Below are 16,180 nucleotides of genomic sequence, written 5' to 3'. Positions count from 1 at the left end.
CCTCATTCCTCCATCCTCTTAAATGGCTAGTTCTGGGAACCATTTGTGTGCCCGTGGCACAGGATTTTCCACTGTAAACCTCTTTCGCTGACGTAAGGTATCATAATGCAGATTTTTCGGGGGCAAATATTTTTGTCTGCTACTGTCTGACGTCTCTCAAACAGTGATGGACTCAAGTGGCCAATTATAGGTTACAGTTAAACTGCTCAGAAATGGGGTGGTGTCAAAGGGTTATTTGTTTCATTGTATGCTTCTATACTTGGTATGTAAATAAATAAAATGCCTAATAACTAAAAAAAAAAATTAATTATATATATATATATATATATATATATATATATATATATAGAAAAAATAAGTTTCTTATGCTCATCAAGGGCTGCATTTATTTGATCAAAAGAAAAATAACTATAATTACAGTATTTTATTTTAACAAATAACAGTATTTTATTTTAATGTTCTTTAAAATTCCAATTATTCCTGTGAAGCAAAGTTGTCTTTAGTGGCACATGATCCATCAGAAATCATTCTAATATGCTGATTTATAATCAATGTTGGAAACAGTTGAATGTTTTTTGGAACCTGTGATACTTTTTTCGATAAATAAAAAAGATACATAATAAATAAAATTGATAAATAAAAAGAACAGTGTTTAAATGTTCACACAAAAAAAAAAAAAAATGGACATTGGAATGTTAGCAAAATGGTCTTAGAACATTTTTGTTGGCTGGTAAATTAACTGCATCTTTTTTCCACAGCCAAAGACGATGGAAATTGCAATCATTTGTGTAACTTTTTTTTTTTTTCTTGGTTTATGAACAAACTGCCTTCTCTAATAAACAGCAAACAGACTACAAAGTGTGACAACATGATCTACAATAGAGACTAAATGTTCCAGCTAAACATTTTGCGCTATATTAGGACAGTAAACAAATCCAGAAAAAGATTACCCTAGTGAGAGACAAGCGAAAAGAACAAACAAAACGAAACCCCAAAGCTCAGTACTGGTGCTGATCAGCGTCTAATACAATGTGCATGCGCGGACACGAGACCAGCACCACAGGAGCTGCTCCGCACAGGCAGCGATGCTTGTTACTATAGCAACAAGTTCTCTCGCACATCCGCCGCTTCCACCATCGTCTCCTCCTCCCCACCGCACAACCGCATCCCTCTGTCAACAGGATATTTCCTGAGACGGAAATACGACGGGGGAAGGAAAATGGCGCTCATCCCATCACAGATCCTCAGAGTAGCGATACTCCTCTCTTATTTTTCCATCCTCTGCAATTACAAAGCCATAGACATGCCCGCGCATCAAACATACGGCGGTAGCTGGAAGTTTCTTACGTTCATAGATTTGGTAAGTGCATGTGCGTCGTTCCCATGCATTGCCTGATGTATATTTATATGACATGTCCATAATGCATTAGACAGGCCCCTGTTATGCTGAAATATGCAGATTCAGAGTCCAAACGCCAACACAAATAGCCTTACGTCATATTTAGCGATCATTAATCTTTAATCACATGACGTAATGACTTTTTAAATCTCTAATGATGATGTCATGCTTTTCATATCTCACATCCTCATGTATAATGAATCTTCTTCTGAAGGCTTGTGCAGTTCATAGGAGGACAAATAAAGAGTGCATTTACAGTTTTTATATATAAACTGAATCATCCTTTTCTTTGATTCTGGCACCATAAGAGACCAGTCTGTTCGAGAAAATGCAGGTCACATTAGGTGCCAGCAACTGCACACACGCACATACGCATTGACTGTTATGACAGTCTGTGAGCCAATGACTCATGTTTTCCACATAAACAGCCCATTTTCTCCCCCTTTTTCGAACTGTGATTTTTTAATAGCAATAAAAGTTGTTTTCTTACACTTCACATTTACACATCTGTTCCAGTGCACTGTTTGCGCCTTTTTTTCTTCTTTCTTGTTTGGGAGTAATCTCATGCACAGTTATCTTCTGTGCAGATGTGTTTGGAGTATTGTGGATGAAGCTTTTCAAACCTTATGCTGTTTCATAACACTTTTTTCCCCACAAAATCCTTAGTTCTTTTTTTAAATTGTAGCGCACTCTAGTCACCGTATTAGTCAAACTATTGTGCAAAACTGTGAGCTTTGTAAGATTTTTTCATTTATTTGTACTGATGCATTACATTAAAATAAAAATAACTGTTTCAGATAAAACTATGCATCAAAGAACTTTGAAAAAATAGCCAAAATAGTCGTACCCTAAACCTTCATTCATTGCACACAAAATAAATTTACAAGAATAGTTATTTTAATAGTTTTGGTCACCTAAAAACATAGTGATGATAGTTATAGGTTAATTCATAAACTCTTTGATTGTCTATAAGCACAGAAAAACTTGACTTAATTTCACCTACAACCATAAAGAGATAGGGAAGTGATTTATTGTTCACACTGCTTTGTGTAATAGTATAATGATTAATTCTGACAGCATTTAAGGACCTCTGACACCACTCACAGCATTGCCGTAATGAACCTGGATGATGAGGCTGTGTGAAACTAATATTAGAACAGACGATAAACACATGTCATGTTCTGAGAGGCAGATTATCTCATCTTGGCACAAGAAATGCAAGTACGTCTGGATCAAATACTTGCACTCACTATCCACAACTGATGTACTCCACTCTAGCATTGTTCCATTTATTAACACTTCTAAGTAACTACCATTCTAGTGACTGTGATTGTAGCCATTTGTGTTTTCATCAGGCTTCTTTAATTATTAAATACAGAATAGTTTAGATTTGACTTTCCATTCTCACAATAGGAACTTGAGGAGCCTGGCATAGAACTGATCTCTCAGTGTCATACATAAAGTGCCTGGTCAAGTGTGGCCGAAAGCTTTCAGTGATCTGACAATGAGATACCCGTGGATTAATCAGCGGAGTTTAATTAGCACAGATGCACCATTTTTCAGAGTGTGGCATTACTGTAATGAAAGGCAGCCTATATTTCTGGGAGAGCAGTTGCTACAGTATGTTGCAAACACTTTGTAACTTTAATTATTGATTTTAAGACAAACAGGGTTGGAAAAAGTATGTTTTTTTGCAGTATACTGTAGTGGTCTACTGTTTGATAAAAACCGAAGTTTTCCTAGCCCAATTATTATTATTATTCCCAGCTTCAGACAAGCAATTCACTAGATTTCATGGAGACTTGAGTCTCAGTCCAGAAATCCTAGTGGTTGTTTATAAGCACAAAATAAGATTTTGTATAACTAATAAATGATTTTATGCCTCTATTGGCTTCATGTACTTGCACCGTGGCTGTTTTTAACTCTCAAATGATATGAGAAAAGGAAGAACATAAATTTTAGGCTCAGCTAAAGCAAAGATTAAAAGCAGTAGTGAGGGTAGAGTAAGAAAAATAGATCCAATTTTAGGTGGCTGGTGATAGGGATTTAAGACTTTTCCAATAAAAGATTGGTTTTGGATAAATCGAACATTTATATGAAGCCTTAGCGGGGCTTCTCATGTCTTAAGACACCAGGAAACAAATTTAGGAGCAGAAAGATAATGAGGAATGAAATATTAAAGAGTGCATTAATGGGAGACTTTTTTGCATGTTGGATTTCTGTGGAGGAGATATAATAAAGAAACCCTCATAATTCCATAATGTCTTTCCATCTTAAATTAATGTCAAAGAAATCTCATAACACTCTCATCACGAATGTTCACTAATGGAAAATGGGAAAAAAAAGAAGACATATTAGCTTAACATGAGAAATAGGTTATGTGGGAAAGGTTGTGTATTAAATTATTCCAGTGGCAGTTTTCTTGCGGCCTGTCATGCATTGTAACATCTGAAAGCTTGTCAACTGTATCTGTATATTGTTCTGTTTCCTGTGATGTGAGTTTGTTTGCTCTTGGAAAATGATGGCGCTTAGAAATACTCATATTCTATTTTGAGACAACCAAAGATGAATGCATGGCTTTCATCAAGTTTCCCTTCAACTTCCTCTTGTGTTCCTTTTATAAGAGAGCTTTGATTTACATGTCAATGAGAGGCCTTCCAAACACACACACACACACACACACACATTGAAATTTGATATTATTTATTTATTTATAGCAAAAATGGACCAAGCTACAACTCAGTCAATTTTGCCTGCTCTTTTCAATTAGGGGTTAAATGAATATTTAACCCAAAAAATTTTGCATTTCATGACTTGATCGCTAGTGGATTCTCTGCAGTGAATGGGTGCCATCAGAATGAAAGTCCTAACAGCTGATTACAAACATTATAATAATCCACAAGTAATCCACACAACCCCCGTTTATCAAATATATATACGAATTTCTGACATTTCGAAATTTCTTAAAAATCTTAAGATGTTAAAAGTTATAGTGAGATATTGTTACAATTTAAAATAACTTTTTATTTATTTTTACAATGTCTTTGTCACAATGTAAAAGTCAAAATGGTGCATCATTGTTCTTAGAAGTTGTATTTACAAATCTGATGGGACGTGTCCCATTTCTTCTAGGTATACTACATTACCTTTTCCTAACCAGTGTGTTACGATTCCTCACGGCAGGTCATTCAGGCGGTGTTCTTTGGAGTGTGTGTCCTGACTGACCTCTCAAGCCTTTTGACAAAAGGCAGTGCCAGTATGGAGCAAGAGAGACAGTTGAGGAAGCTGATTAGCTTACGAGACTGGATGATGGCTGTTCTGGCCTTTCCCGTTGGTGCGGTATGTATAAACCACCAATCAGATTTCTTGTTTTGCATATGTACACTGTCTGAGATCTATAAAAATAGTGATACTCTTTGTTTTTGTTATTTTGATCTACATCTGGAGACTGTGAGCAGTGCTGCTGGCTCAATGAGAATATGTTTACGTTCAGATAAAATCAATGCTTAAAATCAACTTTGAAAATTGGATTGAGATTGAATAATAACACCAATATGGTCAATTTTAAAGTGAAATAATGAAGTTATCCAAATTATTACTGTGCAAAGAAATCTAGCATTCAAACTAAAGTTTAGAAAAGTTTCAAAATGTATATAAGTATGCAAACGTTGCATTTCTTTCTTTCTTTTTTTTAAAATGGAAAATCAGCAAAAGTCATTGGCTGCTGGCGGTGACTTACAGTGCGGTTAGTTTAAAGTGTGTGAACCTACCATAAACTCTGAGCCATTAAATTCCATTGTTAATGTGTGGGAAAGAAAAAAAAAACAGTACAGTAACGGAACATGAATGCAATACTTTGTCTGAAGCTGCCGTCCCCTCCCACATGCCATTGACATTAAGATGTCTGAAACCACAGAAAAACAGAGGCAACTATTCAAACCTTGTTTCAAGTAATCATTCAGTGGATCTAAGAAAGGAGGGTTGTGTTTAGAGCATATTAGTAGAGGGTGCCAAAGGTAAAAGACAGCTTGCCGCATATGCCTGACCAATGGTAGATTTTTTTGGAACTTTGCAGTCTCATTCATTTGTAGACAACTTTCAGTAGTATACATCATACTTTAAAAGTTTTTGAAAACTCACAAAGTTTAATTTATTTGATCAAAATACACTAATACTGGGAAATTATTGCAATGTAAGTGATTTCTATTTGAATATATTTTAAGCAAAATGTCATGATCCTTCAATCACTCTAATATGCTGATTTAGCCTACCCTTCAAGAAACACTTATTATTATTATTATCAGTGTCATTAACAGTTGGGCTGCTTCATATTTTTATGGAAACTATGATATGTTTTATTTCAGGAGTAGAACGTTCCAAAGAACATCATTAGGTTTGAAATAGAAATATTTTTTGTAACATTATAAATGTATTTACGGTCACTTTTGATGAATATATCTATATTGTGCAATCCAGTTTAAAAGGTCACTGTGTCTTGTCTTTCTAGGGCAGAATAGACGCTAGTTGCCTTTAGATCTGTATTTAAACTATCAAAACCTTGAATCATCTGATTCTTTAAAAAGGTACAATAGGTGAAAAATAGGTACAAAAGGTATGAGCCTGCAGGTCTGGTCAGACAGCATTTGTATTATCTTAGCATATACCGCTATATTTGGCACCATCCACACGTGCTGCTTTGCATAAGGGGACTACAGACACCAATACGCATTGTCTTAAATGTAGAGCCTTTTTGTTTTGCAAATGCCCAGTCATCTATCTGGCACTGCCACAAAATCATCTATGCAATAAAATCCTGTCCTGTGAAGTAGGAAACACTATGTTGTTTCTGTTTTTTGCGAGTGTGTGTGTGTGTGTGCCCGTGATGACCATCAGATAATTGCATGGAAAGTATTTAAATTTTGATCACAAATGTCTTTCTTTGTCTCTGGCTGGCTAAATAGCTTTTAATATTGCATGGCACAATGTTAGTAAGGAGTTTAAGATGTCAAATGACGGTGTCAAAGTGACTTAAACCTTAAGTGGAAAGAAAATTGACTCTCCTCATTTAATTTTAATGAAAGCGACAGGCATTCCACTTAGACATTGCAAGGAATTACTAATAATAAATGGCTAATATGGCTAAATAATAAATAAAGCAGAGTGTAAAAATGCACAAATAATTATTTAATGTGCAAATACACTACAGGTCAAAAGTTTAGAATATAAGATATTTGCAAAGGCTGCATTTACATAAAGATACTTACAGCTTTGACATTGCATCATTCTGTGGGGTATTTGTAGGTTGCAGATTCTCAGTGGGACCTAACGAGATGGCAGACAGAGGAGGCTTCCTTGTGAGCTTGTAAAAAACTTAGCAGCCAGACAGCCATGATACAAACACAGAATAGACACTTGACTTGGCCCTGGCCCCTTTGTCTAAGAGCTGGGCATGAGGCTCAGCTTACAGCCATCACAATGAGCATTATTAGTGCTGACGTTAATATTGGGAAACAGGCTCTGGTGTGTTTGAGTGATATGCCTACTTTGTTAGCCTTAGCCCAGGTCATTTCCTGGCACCTATTAATGTGTCTCGCCGATATTCACTCTTCTGCATTGTAGACTCAATGATACACAGTGGGATCACATTTTGTGCCATCTGCTTAAAGGAATAGTTCACAAAAAAATTAAACTTTGCTGAAAATTAGTATAACTCCATGCCATCTAAGGTGCACTGTAGATGAAGGAACAGATTTGGAGAAATTTAGCATTACATCACTTGCTTACCAACGGATCCTCTGCAGTGAATGGGTGCCGTCAGACTGAGAGTCCAAACAGCTGATAAAAATATAACAATGATCCACAAGTAATCCACATGACTCCAGTCCATCAATTAACATCTTGGTGTGTAAAACGTTGCATGTTTATTATGAACAAATTGATCATTAAAGCCATCATTAATTAACTTTAAACTGTTGCTTCTGGCCATAATCCATAACACTGCTTCCTCCAATGAAGAAGTCTATCCCCTGTTGTTCAAAATGCATTAACATATTTGTTTAGGACTGTTTGGACTGTTTTCACTTGTAAATGGTGCCTGATCTGTGTGCATTTTTGCCAAGACCACTTTTTATGTAAGCAATATCATGAAGAGAGTATGGGATTATCATCCCATAAAAGAGGACTAAGTTAGTTGAAAGAAAAAAAACTAATCTTGATGAATTTGTTTTTCCACTTCCCAAGACGTTAACTGATGGAGTAGAGTTGTATTGATTACTTGTGGATTATTGTGATAATTTTATCAGCTGTTTAAACTCTCATTCTGATGGCACCCATTCAGGTTCCATTGGTGAGCAAGTGATGCAATACTTAACTTCTCCAAATTTGTTCAGATGAATAAACAAACTCATCTGCATACTGAATAGTCTGAGGGTGAGTAAATTTATAGTATATATTTATTTCTTGGTGAACGACCTTATCCACGTTATTTTGCGACACAGAAGAAGTAAGCTGTTTTCAGTAAATGTGACTTGCTATAGGAAAATAACTAGAACTAAGACTATTTGCATTACAAACCAGTGTGTTTATGATTACGATAATACATTAAAATGATAACAAACACCAGACTGCACTATCAAACTGCATGATAGACTATTTATGTACAGCTAAAATAAATGGAAGTTGATGACACTGGAAGGCTTGCACATTCAATTTACAAATGGCCACATCCGCTATTATGTTAAAATAAGCTGGAAACAGTATGTCAGGCCTAGGGACGGGGCCTCCAGCTAGCTTGGCTGGATAATAGAGAAGGTTTTGAGCTTGTTATGTGGTTTATCCGCAGTGCCCAAAGAGAACGGGCAAATCCAAATAAACCACCTGTCCAGCAATGAACTTATTTAACTTGCGCTTTCAAGACGAAGCTCGACGTTTACTTGAAATATGCTTCAAAAGCACAACAGTTCCCTTTCACAAGGTCTATCCTCATTTTGCCACCCGTTTATTTGGGTACGGCGACCATCATCCAAGCTCTTACTGGAAACAAGAATCCTGCAAAATAATCGGAGACACCCAAACCAAACAAATCTGTCACGCCCATAAATGAGGCCCATTAATGCAAATACGTTTGAGCAGTTCAGGATTACAGCAGGGGAAATGAAGTTCCTCGTCGGAGAGCCTTGGACTTCAAATGCTCTTTCACGAGGCCTGCATGCTACACACCAACGTGCCTGTGTTTAACAGCGTGTGTGATGTCCTCATCATCTTAACACTGTCCTTTTTCACAGAAGACATCTGTAGCTCCAAGTAAGTTTTGGATAAAAGCAAGAAAAAAAGAAGTCAGCTCTTAGGGATTAATTATGGTACGCTGATATGAAAATATAAGCTCTGTGTGTTGGTTAGTTGTGCTCATGGCTGGTTTTAGAGCTTGTCGTGGTTATGCGTAGAGATTGCGAATCAAAGAGGATATTAGACAAGTGAGACTTTTCGGCATAATGAGATGTGCCGGCATGAGGCAGTCTGCCAGAAGACCTGCTGGGAATCTGGGGGTGAGGAATGGGCTCAATTTTAAGTCATGGCAGGGAGTGAGAGGTCTTAAAAAGTTATAAGTCTCTGAAGATGAAATGTAGTTGCAGTTTCCTCATTTATTTAATTTCAGAAAAGTCCATAATTAAGATGGCTAGCACCTGATAACATACAAGAAGTATTTACTTTTCGAATGCTTGTTTTGTGCTGAATCATATAATCATGGAAAAAAGCTTTAGTATTGTTGGTTCTTGGCTATAAAGCTGAAGATAATCACAGAAAGCATGTTTAGGATCAGAATGGTTAGTATTGGTCCTGTGACAGTAGAACTGCTTCAATAGTGTAGAAATTTTGCTGTACTGTTTATCCCACACTATGGTTAAGTTTAGTGTCAAAACAATCTCCGTCCACAGGGCTGTGAGTCTTTGGGAAGGCAGCGATTCGATTCAAGAATTAACAGGTATTCAATTCGATTCAAGAAGATTTTTGCAAATTTAGAAACGATTCAATTCGATTCAATTCACAATTAAATTCGATTCGATTACAACGATTCGATTCTGCATTCTTAAAGTGCATTCACAGAATTATTTAAATGCTTCCCCTAAATTATTTAAATGCTTAGTCAGGGGCCAAATTACAGTAGCATTTATGGTAATAAAATAAACATAATTTGTCCATTGCTGAATGCTAGTTTAATGATGCAACATGACATAGGTAAAAATGTATGTAAGCCAAGATTTTAAAAAAGGGCTTTAAGAGTATTATGTATAAGGTAAACATTTTGTCACACCAGGGCCGTAGCCATCATTTCAGGAGTGACAGAAATGTCAAATACAATAATTTTATGTATGTAGCCTATATATTATCATAAATATTATTTTTTTTATTTTATTTTTTAAGGAATTCTCTTCTTTTTTTATTACTTTTAATTAGCTTTAAGAAAAAAATACACTGCTGGACAATAATCAATCATTTGTAAGCTAATCAATAATTTTTTCCTAATGGCAATTTTATGATTGTTTTATATACTAGGCTACATTTAATTAGCAATTATTTACATTTTCTGCACAGAATAAGGTAGAAAATATACTTTATAGTTTCCGTACTGTAATAAATGATATGTCAATTAGCTCTGCGTCATTCATACATTTTATTTTTTAAATTATTATTATTATTATTTTTTACATTTTATCAGTTCATTCTGCTTTTATTCAGTTTAGCTGCAGATAAAGCCTGGCACGTTTATGAGAGCGAGATCACTTCTCTTTCAGTGTGAAAACATCTTCATCTCATTTTCACAGAATAAAATGCTATAGTAGACTAGCTAACTTTTCCTCTCCATCAGCGAATGAATCTGAGAGAAAACTCACCTGATGTATGTCTGCTAAAGCTACAAATGCTACTTTCATGCATCTGATTATCAGATAAACCTTGTGCTCTTATTTCAGGGTCGTTGTTAATGCTGTGGTCATTTACAAGATTATCGTGTCGTGGCCTAGTGGTTAGAGAGTTTGAGTCCTTACCCTAAGGTTGTGGGTTCGAGTCTCGGTCTGGCAATACCGTGACTTAGGTGCCCTTGAGCAAGGCACTGAACCCCCAACTGCTCCCCGGGCGCCGCACCATAAATGGCTGCCCACTGCTCTGTATGTGTGTTCACTGCTGTGTGTGTGTCAGGGGCGTAGATGGACATGACAGAGCGCAAACACTCCTGTAGTGTGTGTTTCATTCATACTCGAAGCTGGAGGGCGCTCTCGCGCAGAAAGTCATTTCAGGAAGTTCCTAATATGGGCAAAAGCGTCCAGCTATGGCTGTATGAAAACAGTTTTTACACAGAAAAAATGCCCAGAAACTTCTGCAAACACGAAGACATTAAACATACGATTGCAACAATATATGGTTTTTCAAGTAATCTCCAGCAGTGCCAATTGACATAGCATTTATTACAGAATAGAACCTATTCTGCCTTATTATGTGATAAAAAAAATAATGTGGAATATTTTTACTAACCTATTTAAATTAACTGTTATCTGGATATATTTCAAAATGTAATTTATTGAGATTTCAAAGCTGAATTTTTAGTATCATTACTCCAGTTACACGATCCTTCAGAAATAATTCTGATATTCTGATTTGCTTCTCAAAAAAAAAAAAAAAACACACATTATGATAATGTTGAAACCAGCGGATTAGATTTTTTGTCAGGTTTCTTTGATCGATAGAAAGTTCAGAAGAACTGCATTTAATTTGAAATAGAAATCTTTAGAAAAATTATTACTTTATCGTCACTTTTGATCAATTCAAAGTGAAGTGAAGTAACATACAGCCAAGTATGGTGACCCATACTCAGAATTCGTTCTCTGCATTTAACCCATCCAAAGTGCACACACACAGAGCAGTGGTCATCATTTATGCTGCAGTGTCCGGGGAGCAGTGGTGTTGCTGGCCTCAGACTCGAACCCACAAAAGAGTCCTTGCTAAATATAAGTGTTAATTTCTATTATTTTTTTTTTTTTCAAAAAACAAAAATTATATATTGACTCTAGGCTTTTAAATGATGTAGTGTATTATGTATTATCATAATACATAATACACTACATCATTCAAAAGCCTAGAGTATACATAATACTATTATGTAGTGTATATTATTTCACATAAATGCTCATCTTTAGGTCCTTATATTTATCAAAGAATACTGAAAAAAAACTGTTTAAAAAAAATGATGTTTTAAATATTGATAATCAGCAAATCAGCATTTTAAATATAAAAATATTTCACAATATTACTGTTTTTGCTGTACTTTGGATCAAATAAATGCAGGCTTGGTGAGCAGAAGAGACTTCTTTAAAAACAAAAAAAAATCTTACAGTTCAAAACTGTTGATTGTTAGGCTATATAGATTACAGAAATGTTTTATATATATATATATATATATATATATATATATATATATATATATATATATATATATATATATATATATATATATAATTGCTTTCCCCCTCACTTCTGAAAACATGGCTACGCCCCTGGTGTGTGTGCACTTTGGATGGGTTAAATGCAGAGCACAAATTCTGAGTATGGGTCACCATACTTGGCTGAATGTCACGTCATTCACACTAAAAGTTTCCTTCTTCCTGTACTTATGATTTAGACACATTTCAGCTCCATCCATGCAATAAATACAGCTTTCGACTGCTCAGGTAACGCCGTCGGTAAGATTACAGAGAGCCATTGAGAAACTACAGAAAAGTAAAACTACTTCACTTTATTATTAGGCTACTGGCCACGAGTCCTATAGATCTCACGTCAGCTGCGTCAGAGACGAACGGAGAGCTAGCGCAATCCTGTGACAGTCTCAGGCGGTAAACGGTGGAGCGCGTGAAGGACAGATCAGAGGCAGGAACACTGTTCAAGGTCTCGATTAATTTGTGCGTGTAGTAATTTAATGTGTATATATTTAATATTTAACATTATTGCCATGGGTTGTTTTTCATGTCCGCATGTTGAAGAGACCCCAAAAACATAATATTTTGTCCCTGAAATGCGAATTTTACCAGGGGAACCCCACCAAAACACATGTATTTTAAAGCCCAGAACATGAGTTTTAATTGGGGGGACCTCCCTCAAAACATGATTGGACTAGTTTTGAGCTATTTTGGGACTATTTTTGAGTAGCAAATGGGCAAGTTTTGTTGTGGAAACCTTGCAAGCCTGCAATAATGCCCCTTGTTTTTGCAGCATTAGACAAACACAAAAAACCCACTGAAATTAGAAAACTGTTCAGTCACAGGTGTGCAATGTAAATAAAATCACATACCACACATACTCTACACATTTCATTCATATTTAGGAATTACTTAAAAAAAGTTAAAAGACATATTATATATATTATACAACATTCAATATGGTGACAGAATGTGTTTTTTCTCTGTTTTTGTTTTTTTGTGATCATGATTCATTATCAGTATTTTCTTTGTTTTTGGGTTGCAGTTTGTGGTGACTATGTTCTGGACGCTTTACGTGTATGACAGAGATTTGGTATATCCAAGACTCCTGGACAACTTTATACCTCAGTGGCTAAACCATGGCATGGTAAGTGGAAAATTGCTTTCTTTTCTTTCTAGACTAGACTGTGAAATATGCTTGCCAGATTCAAATCACTGACATTACAAATGTCTTTATAAATGAACAATGATATTATAAGTCTATAGATAGATAGATAGATAGATAGATCACTCTCAAACAGAATCAAAAGAAAAAGCACATTTTGTTCTTTTTTCTTGAGCCACATTGACGTTAGATGTGAAATGCTAGTCGTTGTGCAAACGTTCATTTCAATCAGTTGGAACAAAACCTTCAAGGTGGGGTCCAAGTTGCAGGTCTTGTTTTTTTGACAGGTAAATGTGATGTTAAGTGTGATAGCATTTTAAGCCAGTGTGTTATTGCAGTAGCAAAATCGCAGAAGTGACTGTAGGCAACAGACAGCAAGAATGTGTACATCCACATATCGTCACGAATACAGCATTAATGTATCTTCAGAAGTGAAACGACTCTACAAGATATTTTTAATAACCTAAATGTTTCCATATTGAATCATTCTTTAATCTGCTCAAGTGGCCTTGACGAAAGAGGTTTTGGGACCTAAAGGCTTCTGATAGATTGATAGGAAATATAACTCAGAATGAGGCTATTACTGGAAATGTGGTTGGATGTCTCAGTCGTCGCTAATCACAGGATGTATTCGGTTGACTTGGGTATAGCCCGGGGCCAATGACAACACACGTAGCGGTTGCTAGGGAAACGAGTCTCGGTTATTAATCAGCAGGAATATAACCTTTGAGCCTAATCAGAAATTGTCTCTATCTTTAATGGGCATTATGAAATCACATGCAATTGGATTTTCCACAGGGTTTTAAACCTTTCAACATTCATCATTAATACACATTAGACTGTACGTGATTTTTAGGTTTGGTTATTAGGCATGTGTTAAAAATGTACGTTTAATTTCTTCATATTTCCTTAACGACTTTGGTTGAGGTGGCCCCAAAATGAGTCGAGAGTCTATTTGGTTCACAGGGAAAAAAACAATGCAAATGATAAAAACTGTGATCATGCATTGCAAGGATGGCAAGATCAACAAAATGTTCAACCCCAAACACTGTTAAAAATCCAAATTTAGTTTATCATCCTTAATTCAATGCTTTCAATGAAGAAAGCATTGTTCCTGCTTTGGACAATGGTTTTCTCCAGCCAGTGAAGAAACCGGAGGTCTTGTGATCTAAATACAGTTGTGCTGCTGAGGACTGACCCACGGGAGAGAACTACCTTCCATCTGAAAACAATTTGTGCTATGCAGAAAGTTCCAGACTATCCCGCCTGTGACTGAAAAGGGTTACTCCATTGTAAATATTTTGAAGCATTCCATGGTACCACATTTGTTTGTTTACCCATGCTGCTATGGCAACTGTCTTCTGTTCACTGGATGTTCTGACAAAAAAAACTGTGAATAAGCCTTGTTACTTTTAGGCACAAAGTCGAGTCTGAGCTGATGTCTGAGCATTTATACCAGAGATTATAAATGTGACAGATATGTCTACAGATATTCAAATTAAAATAAATAAATATGACAAATATATATTTTAGAAAAATGAAGATAATTTAGACTGCAAAGCAACTTTTCATAAATAATAATAATAATTATTAATAATAATAATAATAATAATAATAATAATAATAGTAATAGTAATAGTAATAATAATAATAATACATTTTCTTTAAAATTATGCAATTAATTAAATAACTAAAATAAGTCATAACAATAAAAGTATAATATTAAAAAATAAATATAAAAAATATGTTTAAGAAATAAAGACCATTTAGACTACAAAGCAACTTTGCATTAATAATAATAATAATCATAATTTTCTTGAGATTTTCTTGAATTCGTTTATTAACTAAAATCATAATAAAATTATAATATAAAAAAATAGACATGAAAAATATATTTAAAACTGGAGACCATTTATACTGCAAAGCAACTTAGTATAAAGTGAGAAAACATTTTTAAACTATAAAATGAATTTATCAACATACATTTTTAAAATTATAGTATTAAACATAACTGAAACAATTTATTTAAAATTAAGACTATTTAGACGACAAAGTAAAAAATTAACTACCATTAATAATAATAATAATAATAATAATAATACTTGAAACTATAGTATTTTAAGTAGTTTCAAAAGTAAGTGTAAGTAATTTATAAATTAACAAATTACAATAACATTATAATTTAAAAAATTTATATGAAAAATATGTTTAATAAATAAAGACCATTTAGACTTCAAAACAGCTTTGGAATAATAATAATAATAATTATTATTATTATTATTATTATTAAAAATGTTATAATAAAATAGTTATTATATTTAAATTTTATATTTAACTATCTATTAACTAAATAGACTACAATTATATGATTATGTTTTACTGTAGCCTAATGATCAAGTTCTTAATTCTAAATTCTTAATTATGAGTGTCAAATCTCATGTGCCTGCCAGTGAAACACCCACAGCAGGGCATTTATGAATCCTTTACACCTTGATGCACTGAAAGAGAGAGCAAAGCTGTTTTTCAAAGCTTCCCTAAAAATTAGGCCACAATAAACTATAATAGCTCTGACTGTACAACTGCTCCTTTTAAGTCGATTCATTTGAACACACTAGACATATTTATATTTCTGCTGGTGCATGCAGCTCATGGCTACAAAAGTCCTTTGAAACGTTCAGGGACTCTCTAGATACATGTAGACACATGCAAATATTTGCAAATATTAATCACATTACTAGAATTTGAAAACTTTGTCTCTGTTGGTGCAGACAGGAAGCAACATGAAAAACAAAAACAGAAATAAGATTAAAAAAAAATTATAATAAAATGAGAAAGGGAAAGGACATTTTCCCTGTTCTGAAGCTGTCAGCAGTATATTTGGCAAAGCCTGTCAGGACTCATAATGTGCTGATAACAATCAAACAAGAGTCACTTCAAAAAGACTTAAAGAAGCCACTGCTAAACTTTCATGACATCATCGGGAGGCGGTTTACCTGCGTCAAAGTATCTGTGACAATAATCCCTTCTCTGCGGAGAGAGGCCTGTCAGAAGAGCGTTGTGTTAATGCCAGTGGCCTCCCGCTGAGCAGCCCCCATGTTCAAACGCATACCGCAAATAAACATCTTACACCTGCTTAGAAAAGACACCACC

General features: G+C 34.9%; 1 protein-coding gene across 2 annotated transcripts in view; it reads left to right on the top strand.

Annotated features, from left to right (window-relative positions):
- Positions 1–1,068: 1,068 nt before the first annotated feature.
- The window catches only part of LOC127984231 (androgen-induced gene 1 protein-like), a 34,338-nt gene continuing 19,226 nt past the window's right edge, over positions 1,069–16,180 (top strand). For both annotated transcript variants that reach the window (XM_052586786.1, XM_052586787.1), the window contains exons 1-3: positions 1,069–1,360; positions 4,583–4,738; positions 12,911–13,012. In XM_052586786.1, the coding sequence (XP_052442746.1) occupies positions 1,220–1,360; positions 4,583–4,738; positions 12,911–13,012 (399 nt within the window). In that variant the 5' untranslated portion in view covers positions 1,069–1,219. The remainder of the gene's footprint in view (positions 1,361–4,582; positions 4,739–12,910; positions 13,013–16,180) is intronic.

This window comes from Carassius gibelio, chromosome B20 (genome assembly GCF_023724105.1).
Source record: "Carassius gibelio isolate Cgi1373 ecotype wild population from Czech Republic chromosome B20, carGib1.2-hapl.c, whole genome shotgun sequence".
In the NCBI taxonomy this organism is placed as follows: Eukaryota; Metazoa; Chordata; class Actinopteri; order Cypriniformes; family Cyprinidae; genus Carassius; species Carassius gibelio.
The sequence above is the reverse complement of the archived record's forward strand: the minus strand, read 5'-3'. Positions and strand labels throughout refer to the sequence as shown.